At 42.3% G+C, this 16,433-nt stretch overlaps 2 protein-coding genes across 5 annotated transcripts in view; one reads left to right on the forward strand and one right to left on the reverse strand.

The window, feature by feature from the left end:
• Window positions 1-10,848, reverse strand: part of STEEP1 (STING1 ER exit protein 1) — a 29,387-nt gene extending 18,539 nt beyond the window's left edge. Inside the window, exons 1-2 of the mRNA XM_025986760.2 lie at window positions 10,604-10,848; window positions 7,688-7,805 (exon numbers count right to left, since the gene is read on the reverse strand). Of these exons, the coding sequence (XP_025842545.1) occupies window positions 7,688-7,805; window positions 10,604-10,727 (242 nt within the window). The 5' untranslated portion in view covers window positions 10,728-10,848. The remainder of the gene's footprint in view (window positions 1-7,687; window positions 7,806-10,603) is intronic.
• UBE2A (ubiquitin conjugating enzyme E2 A) overlaps window positions 1-16,433 on the forward strand; it is an 89,118-nt gene that overhangs the window by 58,781 nt on the left and 13,904 nt on the right. The gene's annotated exons all lie outside the window — the stretch shown is intronic.

Below are 16,433 nucleotides of genomic sequence, written 5' to 3' on the forward strand. Positions count from 1 at the left end.
AAAATCTTTAAAAGAAAATCACAATGAGATACTACTTCATTGTGGTACCCTAGCTTCACACTAAGATAGCTATCATCAAAAAGATAGATAACAATTATTGGTGAGAATGTAGAGAAACTGGAACCCTCATACATTACTGATGAGAATGCAATCACTTTTGAAAATATTATACAAGTTCTTCAAAAGGTTAAACACAGGGCAGCCCTGGTGGCTCAGCGGTTTAGCGCTGCCTTCAGTCCAGGGCGTGATCCTGGAGACCTGGGATCAAATCCCACATTGGGCTCCCAGCATGGAGCCTGCTCCTCCCTCTGTGTCTCTGCCCTTCTTTCTTTCTCTCTTTCTCTCTCTCTCTCTCTCTCGTGAATAAATAAAATCTTTAAAAAAAGGTTAAACATAGAGTTACCATATGACCCAGTAATTCATAAGTATACACCCATGAGAACCAAAAACATGTTCCCACAAAATCCTGTACACGCTTACAGAACGTTACCCATAATGGTAAAAAAAAAAATCTAAAAATTTAAAAAAGGGAACAGTCCAGTGCCCATCAACTGATGAATGAATAAACATGTGATATGTTCATACAATGGAATGTCATTCAGCCACAAAAAAGAATAAAGTACTGAGTCATTGTATATCATGGATGAACCCTGAAAACATGCTAAATTATAGATTTTAGACACAAAAAGCTACAACATTTATGGTTCCTTTTTAGTCAAGTGTCTAGAATAGGCAAACACACAGATTAATGGTTGCCAGGGACTGGGTGAAGAGGAAATGGGGGAGTGAATATTAATAGGTACAAGGTCTGTTTTAGGGCAGTGATGAAAATGCTCTGGAATTGGTGATGATAGTTGCACAACCTTGTGAATATACTAAAACCACTGAATTGTACACTTTAAAATGGTAAATTTTATGATATATAACTTACCCCTCAACTAAAAATACTAAATCTCTGAGGGTGGAGCGGAGACATTAGGACTTTTTAAAAACTATCCCAGATGGTACTAACACACCCAGGGTTGAGAGTCATTTCACAAAGGTGTATATGAAGAGTAGAATTGCTGAGGAATAGATTGTGTGCATCTTTAGCTACACAATAATGCCAAAGGACTTTCCAAAGTAATTGTAACTATTTATGGTCCTTCTACTACTGCAGAGACTCCTACCTGCTCTTTGACAACACATGGGTATTATTTTCCCAGCTGAGGGATAAAGAAACTGGGACCCGTAAAGGTTAAGTGACTTGCTCAAGGTCACAAAGTAGTGCTGCTTGGAATAGAACTCCAAAGTCTGTGCTCTCCACTATCTTTAACATTCCGCCTCTCCACTAACAAGTATCGCTTATGTCAAATGTGCAGTGACTCACTAACATCATGCAACTAGGGCCCTAGCACGATTTATGGTTCCGTGTAACTTCTGGTTCCTACTGGGACTCTAAATTCAACCTCAGCCTGAAGAGAGAGATTCACTATACAACGGACTTCTAGAATCCTGAAGTCAGCCAATCTCATAAGCTTGAGCTTTTAAAACACAGGATTTCAAATATAGGGGACTATATAATTCTCACTGAGTTAATCTTCAAATACCAATTCCAAATGGGATTTTGTCAAGTTTACAAAAATTTATCTATTCAAACTATGTGCCAAGAATCAAACAAGATATATGAAGGGTTTTGGAAGTATAAGGCAGGATTCTTGCTCTCAAAAAGTTCATCTTGGGCAGCCCCGGTGGCTTAGCGATTTAGCGCCACCTTCAGCCCAGGGCGTGATCCTGGAGACCCAGGATCAAGTCCCACGTTGGGCTCCCTGCATGGAGCCTGCTTCTCCCTCTGCCTGTCTCTGTCTCTCTCTCTCTGTGTCTCTGTCTCTAATAAATAAACAAAATCTTTTAAAAAAAAGTTCACCTTGATACCAAGATGCTAATGTAAGTGAGACTTGGTATTTAACTGATATAAGGAAGTGATTAATATGAGCTAGATCTCTGCACTAAATGACCTTGGTTTTCTTTCCTACCCTTAATCTCTAGGAATATGTGAGGGAGAGAAGGCCCAAAACAAAACATTCTCCTGGTTGTGGCAGTCTCTAATATGGCCCCCAATATTCCCTGCACCCTGGTACTGATACCCTGCATAGTCCCCTTCCAAAACGAACAGAGCTGACCTATAATACCAATAGGACACTGCAGAAATGATGGTGCATGACTTTTGAGTCTTAGTCACAAAATATATCATGGCTTCCACCTTGCTCTCTCTTGGATTACTCATCCTATGGGAGGCTAGCTGCCACTACACAAGGATATTCAAGTGGCCCTATGGAAGATCCTTGTGGTGAAGAACTGAGGTTAGCATTCAGCTGCCAACCACGTAAGTTCCACCTTGGAGGTGGAACCCCCAGCCCTAATCAAGACTTCAAAATGACCATACCCATGGTTGACCTTTTAATCAAGCCTCATGAAGAGACAGGAACCACCCAGCTAAACTGCTGTTGAATTGCTGACCCACAGAAACCATATGAGGTGATAAATGTTGTTGTTTTTAAAAAAACACATCAAGGGGCACCTGGCTGGCTCATTTGATAGAGCAAATAACTCTTGATCTCAGGGTCGTGACTTTAAGCCCCACTTTGAGCGTAGAGCTTACTTAAAAAAGAAAAAGAAAAAAAATCAAGAAGTACCAGGAGATGAGGATGAACAGGCAGGCCAAGGTGAAATCATAGCCTTCAGACTTTTATTTTACCCTGCTAACCATTATTTCTAATAATGTACTCCACCATGACTCCTAAATGAAACTGGATAGGGGAAGGGGAGGAGTCCTTAAATGGTTGGGCTCGACTCTTCCCCAATCACAGCAGCTTTCCGCTTATGTATACTTCTGGACAAGCACTTCATTTGAAGAAAGGATTCATTGTCTAAAGATGTTTGAAAGCACTGCTGTAGGTGATGAAGAGTCACTAAAAGATTTGCAGCAGGAGACCGATGTAATGTGCATTTGAGACTACTCAGGCAGTAGACAACATACTGGAGGAGAACAAAATGAGAGGCAAAAAGACCAGATGAGAGGCCACTTCAACAGCCCAAGCAAGCGATGGTAGGTACTGGAATGATGACATTGCAGCAGGGCTAAACAGAAGGAGGCAACCACAAGAGAGATTAGAAGGTAGAGTCAACAGGACATGGTGAGCAACTGGATGTGTGCATGGGATGGTGGGGTTGGGGATGGATTAGACAAAAGGAGGACTGGTTTGCAGATTCCAGCTTGGGCCACTGCATGAATAGAGGTGTCATCACAGGAGGAGAAGGAAGGGGGATCCCTGGGTGGCTCAGTGGTTTGGTGCCTGCCTTTGGCACAGGGTGCGATCCTGGAGTCCCGGGATCGAGTCCCACATTGGGTTCCCTGCATGGAGCCTGCTTCTCCCTCTGCCTCTTTCTCTCTCTCTCTCTCTCTTTCTATCATGAATGGACAAATAAATCTTAAAAAAAAAAAAAAAGGAGGAGAAGAAGGAACTATGTTTGGCTGATAGTTAGAGACCTGTCTGCAGTGGCTTCAACACAATGGTTTGTTCTCCTGTAAAAGACATCCAGAAGGGGGAGCACTCAGGGTTGTGAGATCAAGTCCTACATGGGCTCCATGATGGGCATGGTGCCTCCTTGGGACACACTCTGTTTCTTAAAAAAAAAAAAAAAAAAAAATTGTGGTTTATGGCAGTGACTGGGACCTAATAATGACCGTGATGGAGAAAGCTCTGCAATTCTTGTGGCCTTTCCTTCCTAGTTCCAGGATGGCTGCTGGTGTTCCAATTATGTCCATTTTCCCAAAAAGTAGGAAGGAATAAGAATAGAAGAGTAAAAAGGCCTTTCCTTGGAAGCCCTACCTAACAACTTTGACTTCTATCCCTTTTACTTGGCAAAAGTGAAGTCACATTCAGAATCTTAAGGTTTTTTGGGGGGAGGGGCGCTGGAATATATATCCTAACTTTGCAGACACCAGTATATAGGTGGGTATAAAAGAAGAGTGTCACAGTGGTACCAGGGCAGCTAAACTGCAGTATTTCCCATATTAGAGAAATGATGAGCTTGGCCTTAGTCATGTTGGATCTGAGATAGAACATCAGGTGAAGAGGCAGAGGAAACAGATCTACAGTTCTGGGTATGGGAGAGAAATGTAGGCAGATCTAGATTTTATGAGTCATCAGCATATAAGTGTAACTGATGCCATGAAAGATCATGAGAACGTCCAAGGAGAGTATAAAGAGAGAGGGGATAAAATCAAGGTCAAAGCCCTGGGAAATACCAACATTTAATGGGCTCGCAGAAGAATCCAGAAGACTGAGAAAGCCAAAAAATTGGGAGAATCTCAAGAGCAGCTTCACAGAAATCAAGAAAGGAGAGCATCAAAGGAGGCATGATACAGAGATACAGACAGAAAAGCACTGGGTTTACAACCATGGGACTGGTGGATGGGAAAGAGGGCTGGGGGAACAAGAGTGTCAAAAGAGAGGAACTTTTAAAAAAAGAAGAGAGGAACTTCAGAATGGAAGACTTCAGAATGGAGGTGGACAGTGATAGGCTCCAGGGCATATGTACTCTTTTTTTTTTTTTTTTAAAGTAGGTTCCACGCATGGAGCCCAACATGGAGCTCGAACTCATGACCCTGAGACCAAGACCTGCGCCAAGATCAAGAGTCGGGCATTCAACTGACTAAGCCACCCAGGCGTCCCTTGGCTCCAGGGCATATGGCGGGCAGACTGCTTCATGTTCAGCAACCAGTGATCTCAAATACAGCAGGCTAAAGAGGAAGAGCAGGCTGAAATTCCACCCTGGCCAGCAGGGAAATGCACCAGAGTGGGCCACTGGAAAGACTGCTCATGATTAGAGCAGGAACTATGTCAACTAAAGGGGAAGCTAACCCTGCCTTGTTGGTAAAATCTAAGAACTCTCTGGCCAGGGGCACCTGAGTGGCTCAGTGGTTGAGCATCTGCCTTTGGCTCAGTTTGTGATCCCGGGGTCCTGGGATCAAGTCCCGCATCAGGCTCCCTGTGGGGAGCCTGCTTCTCCCTCTGCTTATGTGTCTGCCTCTCTCTGTGTCTCTCATGAATAAATACATAAATCTTTAAAAAGAAAAAACTCTCTGGCCCAACAGAGTCACTTGGCCAGAGGCCACAAGCCTGGGCAATACCTAAGGCTCAGTCCCAAAGCTGGCTCACTTCTAGAACCAAGTTGGTTGGATTCCAGGGTTCCTACTTCAGCTTAAGGCCACTCAGTTTTCTGGCTTAGAGGTGAGGGCACCTACCTTTCAGTGCCACAGGGACCTGTGGCCTGGCTGCACTGTTAGATCAGTTTCTGTATTTTTTTAAACATTTTATTTATTTATTTATTTATTTATTTATTTATTTATTTATTTATTTTATGAGAGAGTATGTGTGCATGCAGAAGCAGGGGGAGGGACAGAGAAGCAGACTCCCCCCTGAGCAGGGATCCTGATGCAGGGCTCAATCCCAGGACCCTGAGATCATGACCAGAGCTGAAGGCAGATGCTCAACCAACTAAGCCACCAAGGTGCCCTTAGATCAGTTTCTGTATTAAGTGAGTAATATACATCCATTCAATATGTACTAATACTGTTACACATTGCTATATATAATTATGATATACATATTAAATGCATAATATCTTAGTGATCTTAAAGACAGTGTGCAATTTTCAAAATCAGAAAACTAAGTAAGGGTTAATGAAGGGAGGAAAAAACACAAGACAACAGGTTTTAGATTGAACATCTTACTTGTAAACTTCCTATATATCATAATGAAGGGTTTCCCCATGTATCCCAAAGGATATTCCTTTGTAGATTTCATCAAATTTTATGATCTGGTTGTAATATCAGCCTAAAGTTGTATCTTGTATATAACCAACTTTCTCTTCAGTTGCACAATTCTAGAAGCCCAGTTGTCAAAATGGTGCTCAAGGCCTGATTTGCTATTGGATGTCACCTAGCGGTACTTCTGATTCTTTTCTTTAGTATGGGTTGACAAGAGTTTGGTTTCTTAACATAGTACCATGTCAGCCTGTCGCTTTTCCCAGCTCAATAGTAGAATACAAGCTCCATACAGGCAGGGTTCTTTGCTTGTTTACTGGTTGTACTGGGTTGGATGGTATCCCTTAAAGCCATGTCCTTCCAGGAACCTCAGAATGTGACCTTATTTGGAAAGAGGGTCGTTGCAGATATAATTAGTTATGATGAGGTCATGTAGATAGGCAGAATGTGCCCTTAATCCACTGTGAGTGGTGTCCCTATAAAAAGAAGAGAAGAAAAACAGAAACAGGGAGAAGGCCAAGTGATGATACAGAGACCTTAATGTTGCATCTACAAAAGCCAAGAAATGCCAAGGACTGCTGGCAACCACCAGAACTAGGAAGGGTCAAGGAAGGATCCTTCCCTAAAACCTTCAGAGAGACCATGGGCCTGACAACACCTTCATTTCAGACTTCTAGCCTCCAGAAACGTGAGACGATTTCTGTTGTTTTAAGCCACCTAGTTTGTGGTACTTTGTTACAGGAGCCCTACCAAACGAATCCACTGGCGCATCATAGGCTTCTAGGACAGTACCTGGCACAGAGGAGTTCAGGAAATGAAATGTACATGAGGGAATGTATGGACTTTTTAATTCCCTACAACCGACTTCTCTGTGGCATCAGGCACCTGCTGGTGACCACCCTCCCCAGAAATACGCACTTCCTGATACTCTCTCCTCCCGTTTCCCACATGGCCAGGTTCCAAGTACTCTGCTTTTTAAATGCCAACGTTTCCCAGGACTGTATCTTCAGTCCACTCTCTTCTTGCTCCATGCTCCACATAATGTTAGGCTTTTCCAGGTTTCAATTCCTTATCTCAACCAAGGACTCCCAAATCTAAAACAGATCTAGACATGTCAGTTCCCTGCTTAAAAGAGAGAGATGTCTTTCACTGGCAGGTAAGGTCCAAACTCATCTACTTTGGCATTTCACTCTGTCCCCACCTCAGGATGCATGAACCCCTTCCTATAATGTAACCCGGGCTATAGTCACCAAGGACCATTCAAATTTCCCAAGCACACCATAAGCGCTCCTTTCAATGCTTCCATATTCCCTCCATCTGGGATGCTCCTCAGCCCCCTTCATCTCCTTAGTGAGATCCTAGTTCAAGGCCAAACTCAAATGCCATCATCTTTTGGTGCCTTTCCTGACCACCACTCAGGAGAATGACCCACTCCCATCTGTTCTCCTGTAGCTTTCTGCTCACCACACCAGCACTTTATCATATCACAACAGGTGGCCGGTCCCCCCACAGAGCCATGGGCTCTTTAATGGTAAAGGCAGCACCTTATTCATCTCCACAGAGGCAGTCCCTAGCTGAGTACCTGGCACATGGCATGCTCCAAGAGATCACAGGCTGAATAAACTCATTCTACTTGGAAAAAAACCCCCACCAAATTACAGCGCTCAAATAGCAATAGAATCACATCACAACAGCATTTCAACAGAGCACAGCAAAGGTACTGCTGCATTAACAGAAGGTAGAGAGCTAACACAAACATCGAAGGGCTGGGCCCATAAGGAAGACCTGGTTAGCACGAGGTAGGGTACTTATATTCTGCACAACCTGACCAAAACACATCAAGGAAATCCTAGACAGAGGGCATCGACCTCTTACCTCCGAAGATACATGGTCTCCTCATCTTCTGTGTTACAAAACTTGTGGGCATGTTTGGCAGCATCAATCACACGGGACCGATCCCGGGGCCTCATGGGCAATTTCTCTAACTGACAGTCTGAAGAAATGGAGAAAGATTCGGTCACTAGAGCCACTGAAAAATACCCTGGGGCAGTTGCAAGTGTTCAGTGGGGCCCTCGGCACTGTAACTTTTTACTAAAATTACTGTGCTTGTTGAAGCCTATTATTCAATTTCCCAACTGAAAATAACTTGGTGTCAGAAGATCTGGAGCTCTGTGACCATCTTGGTGATCCTTGGCAAATTACTTCCTTTTGGGTTTTTTTTTTTCCTTAAAGGATAATAAGTAGGTAACAATATCTCAAAAATCCTTTCCAGCACTGCAAGTTTGCTATGAGTGTTTCTGTGATTGTGGTACGCTTAGTTTGTGTTCTAATGCCTGAGAACCAGACAATCAAGCATCCGGAAATCCCTAAGAGGAAAGCATTGGGAAAAGTGGTTAAGTGCTTAGAAAAGGAGAAAGAGAGGGTCAGTGATGTGCTACATGTGGTATGCAAATGACCCCAACCAGCTCGAAGAGTGTCAACCTGAAAACAATAAAAACATACAGGAAATAAATGAGGAGCATTTAAAAAGCAGATGGAAATTGATATAATGCAAATTAAGTACCCACAGGGTTACAGGGAAGTCAAGTGATCACAGTGATTCGAGATTAATAGAGGAGAAGGAGGGGGAGTTAGAGAGCACCAGGCAGTTCCCATGTTCATTAATCTTCACAATGACCTGCTGCAGTAGACATTTTGTATTCCTAATTTAGAAATGAGGGAATTCGGACACCTGGGTGGCTCAGTGGGCTAAGCATCTGCCTTCGGCTCAGGTTATGATCCCAGGGTCCTGGGATTGAGCCCAGGCATCAGGCTCCCCGCTGAGCTTCTCCCTCTCCCTCTGCCTGCTGCTCCCCCACCCCCCACCACGGCTTGTGCTCTCTCAGTCTCTGTCAAATAAATAAATTTATAAAAAGAGATTTATTTTTTAAAAATAGAAATGAGCGTATTGAGGCTTCCTTGCCACACATTTACTAAAAACACCAAGAATTCAGGTTCAACTCTAGGTAATCAAAAGAGAACTCATTTACACAACAAAGATGCGAGGGCACTCTCCATACCAGGTGCAGTGTACCAGGTGCAGTTCAAACACGGTGCTGGGGATTCAGCAAAGGACAAAGCAAAGTTCCTGCCCTGATGAAGTTTACATTCTAGTGGAAGAGGCAGAAAATTTAACAAGAAGAATTATAACATGACCTTGGATAATAAGTGCTAATAAAAAAAATTAGCAGGATATTAAAGAGGATGGAGAGCAATCCCAGAGAGTGATGAGTGCTACCAAGAAAAATCAGGCAGGGTAAGAGAACAAAGAGTAACAAGGGTGCCATTTTAGATAGTCAGGGAAGAGCTTTCTAAGGAAAGGACAATTCAGCAGGGACCTGAATGAAATAAGGAAGCACCAAGGGAAGAGGTTCAAGGCAGGAAAAAATACCAATCCCAAAGGCCCTCAGGGTAGAACATTTTGACACAATGAAGAAAAATCAAGAAGGCTACTGTAACTGGAGTGCAGTGAGCCAGAAGAGTGTTAGGAGGTAAAGTCGGAGAGGTAGCTGAGAATCTGATCATGCAGCGTCTAGGTATGGACTTTGATTTTACAGGAAGACACCAGTTTGGAACAGGATTCTGGTTGTGGTGTGGAAAACAGACCACTAGAGACAAAGAGTGGAGAGTAAGAGACTGTGGCAATTCCAGGTGAGGGACAATGGTGGCTTAGAGTAGAGTGGCAGAAATGGAAGTGGTAAGTAGTAGTCAGATTCTGGATAGGTTTTCAAGGAAGTACTGGCAAAATGTGTGGATGGATTGGATGTGTGTAAGGTAAGAGAGAGAAGTCATGATTGATTCTGAGATCCTGGTGAATAGTGGTATCACTGACTGCACTAGGGAGGAACAGTGGAGAGCTGGACTTAGGAGATCATGAAGTCGATTTGAACACGATCGCTTTAAGAGACCCATTAGACATCCAAGTGAAGACATGGAATAGGCAGCTGGAGTTTGATAGGGAGTACGGACTGCGAAGAGGTGAGAGGACTGAGCCCTAGGACATTGCAATGCTTAAAAATCAGAGGCAGAAAAGGAGCTAGATAGTGACCAGGGGCAAAATCAAGGTAGGAGGAAAATCAAGAGAGTGGAGTCTTGGAAGCAAATGAAAAAAAAAAATGTTTTAAGAAGGCTGGAACCATCATCTCTATCAAATGACAATGAAAAGAGGACTAAAATGAGCATTGATAATTGACCACTGAGGCTACTAACAGTAGGTTACTGACCTTGACAAATATGGTTTAGATGGTGAGTGGGGAAGGGAAGCCTGCCTGAAGTGAGGTAAACAGGGAATGAGAAGTGAGGATGCAGAGACAGCCAATACAGGCAACTCTTTTTAGAAATGTTGCTATAAAAGAAGCAATGATATAGGGTAACAGCTGGACAAGGATGTAGGATCAAGGGAGGGTTTTATTCTCGTTTAAGATAAGAGCTATGACAGCATCTCAGCATCCAGCAGAAAAGTTACAAAGGGTCTGAAGGCGGAATGGGAGGAAAGGAAAATAAACGGTTTATTTTTTCTGCAGAAGGAATTTAGTTTTGAGGGAAGTCTGGATACATTCACAAGGTTAAACAGAAAAACAGAATAGCTGCCCCGGAGTGGGGGCAGGGATGTATAGCGAGGATTTCGGCGGAGCAGGAAAGCCCACCAATCTTTAAAGAGACGCGCCTCCCAGATCCCAGCCAGAGAAAATCCACCCTTGAGACCCCGAAGTTTGGCTTCTTGCAGACGCCCTCGGGTTCCCGACTACTCACCCAGCACCAGGACCATCTGGCCACACAAGCAGTAGTAGACGTGGAGGGGCTTCTCGCCGTCGTCATACTCCTCCCGGTCCCTGGTGTCGGAGCACACTACCGACCGGGATACTACTTTAGGCATAGTTCGGGGGAGAAGCCCAAAAACTCAATGCCAAAAAATTGTGGTCGCGCAGAAATGACGGCAGAGACACGCGTCGAGCCCTTTCCCAGCCGCAACGCTGGTCACGTGTCAGTAGGAGTCCGGTGGACTTCCGGGCAGTACCATTAGGCCGGGATGCGCGGGGGGGTCCTCAGCCTCTCAGAACCTCCTTTGCTTTGGCCTGAGTTAGCTGGGACTGCTTTGCTTGCGACGCCCTTAGTACTACTTCAATTATTCACGTGTATTTCTGTACACGTACGTATATGCAGATACATAAAACCAGGTAGAACAAAGAACTGCATTTACACGTTATAGGCATAATACACGTTTTAGGTGTGCCTCTAAATATGATTTTGATTTTAATGGCTGTATTCTGGATGAGCCCCTAATGAAGTAGAGGTATTTTTAAACTTGAGGTAAAATTCATATAACATGAAGTTCATCCTTAAAAGGGTATAATGCCATGGTTTTTAGTATATTCACAAAGTTGTGGGACCATCACCACTATCTAATTCTAGAACATTGGGCAGCCCAGGTGGCTCAGCAGTTGAGCGTCTGCCTTCGGCCCAGGGTGTGATCCCGGGGTTTCGGGATCGAGTCCAGTGTCCGGCTCCCTGTATGGAGCCTGCTTCTCCCTCTGCCTGTGTCTCTCTTTGTGTCTTTCATGAATAAGTAAATAAAATCTTTAAAAAAAAATTCCAGAACATTTTCATCATCCCCAAAAGAAATCCCATATAGTTAGCAGTCACTCCCCACTTTTTCCCAGCCCCTGGCAATCACTAATCTACTTTTCATCTCTATGGAGTTGCCTCTTCTGGACATTTCATTCGAATGAAATCATATAGAATGTGCCATTTGGTGTCTGGCTTCTTAGCATAATGTTTTCAAGGTTTGTCCATGTTGTAGTGTGAATGGGTAAAAAATTAGTAATGAATCAATAAAAAGGAACTTCATTCTTTTTCATGGTTATCCCACATTTTGCTTATTTTTTTAAGATTTTATTATTATTTATTTATTCATGAGACACAGAGAGGTAGAGACACAGGCAGAGGGAGAAGCAGGCTCTTTACAGGGAGCCCGATGTGGGACTCGAGCCTGGGGCTCCATGATCAGGCCCTGAGCTGAAGGTGGCGCTAAACCGCTGAGCCACCCAGGCTGCCCCCACATTTTGTTTATTCATCAGTTAATGGACATTTGGGCTGTTCCCACTTTTTGGATATAATGATCAATGCTACTGTGAACATCAGTGGACAAGTTTTTGTGAGGGCATATGTTGTTAGTTCTCTCTGTTGCATACTTAGGAGTGGAATTGCTGAGTTATGTGGTAACTTTGTTTGACATTTTGAGGAACTGCCAAGAATGTTTTCCAAAGCACCTCTACCATTTTACATCCCCACCAGAATATATATGGGGGAGAGGTCTGATTTCTTTACAGCCTCACCAATAATTATTTTTGTCTTTTTGATCATAACCATTCTGGTGAGTGTGAAGTGATATCTCACTGTGGTTTTGATTTTCCTTTCCCTGCTGGCTCATGTTGAGCACCTGATGATTGGTCACTTATGTATCTTTGGAGAAATGTCTATTCAAATCCTTTGCCCATTTCCAAATGGGCTGTCATTTTATTGTTGAATTGTAAGAGTTATATATTGTGAATGCTAATTCATGTAAATGATTGGCAAACAGAGGCATCTTAATGATCCTGTTTGCCACAGCCATAAGTGAACATCTTCCACCCTTCCTTTCCCAACCCAGAAACTCCCAGAACATTCTTTGTGGAGGACATTGCCTGAAGCAATCCAGAATAAGGACACTGAGATAGAGTCCATTAGATAACTTCAAAAATCCAAGTGAAGACACCAAACTGAATTTTTAACAGAGAACTTACTGAAGGCAGCAGGAGCTTGCAACTAAAAATTGACAGTTTGGCTAGAAGAAGTGTAGGGTTTAAGATAGACAAAATGTAAACCAAGGGGAATTTAAAGCCATTCGCTAGACCTCAAATGAATACGAATTAAATAAAATATAAAAGAAATGTGGTACACACACGCACACGCGCACACAAACACAATGGAATATTACTCAAGCATAGAAAGGAGAAGAGCTTATCATTTGCAACAACATGCTTTGATTCTGCATATAAGTGGAACTTATAACTTATATTTATATCCCGGATCTCCGGGATCACGCTCTGAGCCAAAGGCAGATGCTCAACTGCTGAGCCACCCAGGCGTCCCCTAAGAACCTCATTTTTAATTTGTAGTAAAAGTTTACAACTTTTTACAAGAGCCAACAAAATGAAAGCACCTGTTAATAAAGGTCTTTTTTAAAAGATTTGTTTATTTTTTTTTTAGAGGGCAGGGGCAAAGGGAGATGGGGAGAGTCTTCAGCGGACTCTGCGCTGAATGTGAAACCCAAAGCAGGGCTCGATGTCGTGACCCTGAGATCATGGCCTGAACCGAAACCAAGAGTTAGATGCTGAACCAACTGTGCCACCCAGGCACCCCAGCACCTGTTAATAATAAAGGACTTAATAAATCAGTTGCAAATATCCATCTGTTAATACTTATCCGTAATGAGATTTTATGTATTTCATCTTTGAAAAATTTTTTAATGCAGATAAGTACTGCCAAATACTGATACCAAATACCTGATTTTAATTGAGCATATTCATCTTTTAGAAGGCATTTACGGAATTCAATTATATTCTTCTCTTGATATTTGCCTTTTAGTATGTCATTACATTGCTAAAAGAATAATCACTTCCAATTGAAATTTAGGTGGAAGCTCCTAAAATGCACAGTGAAATTGATTCTTAAATACAGAAACTTCTTTTGCACTTTGCATCAAGTTCCGAAAAACACTGAAACTGTAATTTGAGCTCAGAAAATATATTCATTGTAGATTGGTGTGGGAATGCAAATCTTGATTTTTGTTTTCATTTTTGACAGTACAGGAAGAGATTAAAGTAATGACATTACTTGTGATTCAAACAATGTTAATTGTCATTGAAATGACTTTACTGAAATGTAAGTTTCACATATAAGCAGTGTTTTGCCTTGTAATTTGAGTTTAAGTGTATTAAGTAACATTAAGTCTACAGCAAAAGTTAATTTAAAAAACCAGTGTTCAATAATAGTGGTTGTAGGTGATTCTTCGCATTCAGAAATTTTTTTTTAGATTTTAGCTTATTTATTCATGAGACACACAGAGAGAGAGAGGCAGAGACACAGGCAGAGGGAGAAGCAGGCTCCATGCAGGGAGCCCAGAGTGGGACTCAATCCTGGGACTCCAGGATCATGCCCTGAACCAAAGGCAGACGCCCAACCACTGAGCCACCCAGGGATCCCCTCATTCAAAAAATTTTCAAGCTCAGCCCTAAGCTCAAAAAAAATTTCTTTTAACTCAGAAAAACTTTGCTTACCTACTGAACTGTTGGTTGGGCAAGTCAGAATCTTCTGCTTCTATTTCTGACAAAAACTTGTGTAATTAACAGTGGTTTAGCCCCTGAGTAAATGAAGTGTTGACACTAATGGTTGAAATAGACAAGAGAGACTCAAATATTTTCCTGCAAAAATACAGTTTAATAATACAATGAATAACCAGAGGCTTTAAAAAACTCACATTTTCACAAGCTTTGTACATTTGTCTAAGTCTTGTTCTCCTCCATACATATTTGTAACACATCTTAGCAGATTCTACTTTAGGTTGTAGTGAATTAGTATCTTCTTGACTTCTCTGGAAATATTCTCATCTGGGGTGCCTGGGTGGCTCAGTTGGTTGAGCATCTGCACTAGCCTCAGGTCATGATCAAGTCCACCTCGGGCTCTCTGCTCAGTGAGGACTCTGCTTCTCCCTCTCTCTACTTCTGTGCATGCTCTCTCTCTCTCCCTCTCAAATAAATACATAAAATCTTAAAAGGAAATATTCTTATCTGAGTTATTCCACACAGACTATCCACATGGGCCAATTTTTCCATCACTAAATTCAGCATTGGCTTTTTGAGCAAAGTATAACAACGGAACAGTATTGGTAACATCTGTCACCTCACTGAGAGCCGAGGAAAATAACTTGAAATTGTTTGCACTGTTTTCTTTTTAAGATTTATTTATTTATTTGAGAAAGGGGGGTGTGCAGAGAGAGGGAAAGAGAAACCTAAGCAGACTGGGCACTCTGCACAGAGCCCGACTTGGGGCTCCATCTCATGACTCTGAGATCAGGGCTTGAGCTGAAACCAAGAGTCAGTGGCTAAACCAACTGCACCACCCAGGTGCCCCTGCCCTGGTTTTGTTTTGTTTTTTTTTAATGACTGTTGGTGTTGCTTCCAATGTCCTCAACTCTTAGAGCCACTCTTTTTGCCTAAAGGCTAATAGTCTTTGAAAAGTTTATTTTCCCTGGACACATTTCTTTGGCCTCTGCAATCAGATGCGACTTAATTAACTCATCATCAGTAAATGGTTTTCCTTGCTCGGCTAACAAATGAGCCACTCAGAAAATTACTGTGGCTGCAGCTTCATTTTCATTTTTTTTTTATTTCTGTGAAGAATTTTGCTATGATAAGATATTCCATTTTAAACTTTCTAGTTTTTCTAACCATTGCTTTCCTGGGAGTTAGGAACATTGCAATGAGCACTTATTTTGGTAATGTTGTGTACCGTATTCTTTTAGCAACACTACAGGGTCATTGTGTAATAAACATGGTGCTTTGACATCTAATGTGATAACCACATAATCTACATTCCACTGTGCCTTAAAAGCATGACATTCAAAATCCACTTTTCTTTTCCTTTTTTTTTGACATGATAGGTTATACATGGGTAATAAAAAAATGCCATAATACCATGATACATGTGGCATTCAAAATGCTGTTGAGTTATAATTGCATCACTATGATGTATGGTACACCCACCAACAGTGTGAGGTGATGACTATGCCACATACAGTCTCTGAAACAGCTCCTCAACTCTGCTATAGGAACACAAAAGCAGTCACAGACAACACACAACGGAAATAGCATGGTTGTGTCCTGATGAAACTTTATTTATGGACGTTGAAAATCTGAATTTCACGTTATCCTTATGTGTACTGAAATATTATTAAATATTCTTCTTTTGATTTTTGCAACCATTTAAAAATATAGAAAATCACTTTTGGCTTGCAAGCCCTAGGAAAAACGATGGCGGACTAGATTTGGTTGTAGTTTGTTGGTGGATGTGGCCAGTTTGAATTCCTATACCCAATATCAAAGCAATGTAGTTTCCTCCTGCTGCTGTAACAAAGTACCACAAACTTAGTGACTTAAGAAAACACAAATGTATTATCTTACAGCTCTGGAGATCAGAAGTCTGAAATCAATCTCACTGGCCTAAAGTCAAGAAGTCAGCGGGACTGGTTGCTCCTAGAAGCTCCAGGGGAAAACCCATTTTTGCCTCTTGCAGCATCTAGAAGCTACCGGTGTCCCTTGGCTCCTTTGCTGGTGGCTATATCACTCCAATCTCTGCTTTCATAGTCACATGGCCTTCTCTCTGAATTCAGACTTTCTTCCCTCTTATAAGGACTCGTGTGATTACATCAGGCCCACTAGTTTTTATCCTGAATAATCTCCCCATCTCGAGATTCTTAATTTAACCACATCTGCAAAGTCCCTTTTGCCATATAAGGTAATATCCACAAATTCCAGAGATGAGG

Source organism: Vulpes vulpes, chromosome X, assembly GCF_048418805.1.
Source record: "Vulpes vulpes isolate BD-2025 chromosome X, VulVul3, whole genome shotgun sequence".
NCBI classification, from domain to species: domain Eukaryota; kingdom Metazoa; phylum Chordata; class Mammalia; order Carnivora; family Canidae; genus Vulpes; species Vulpes vulpes.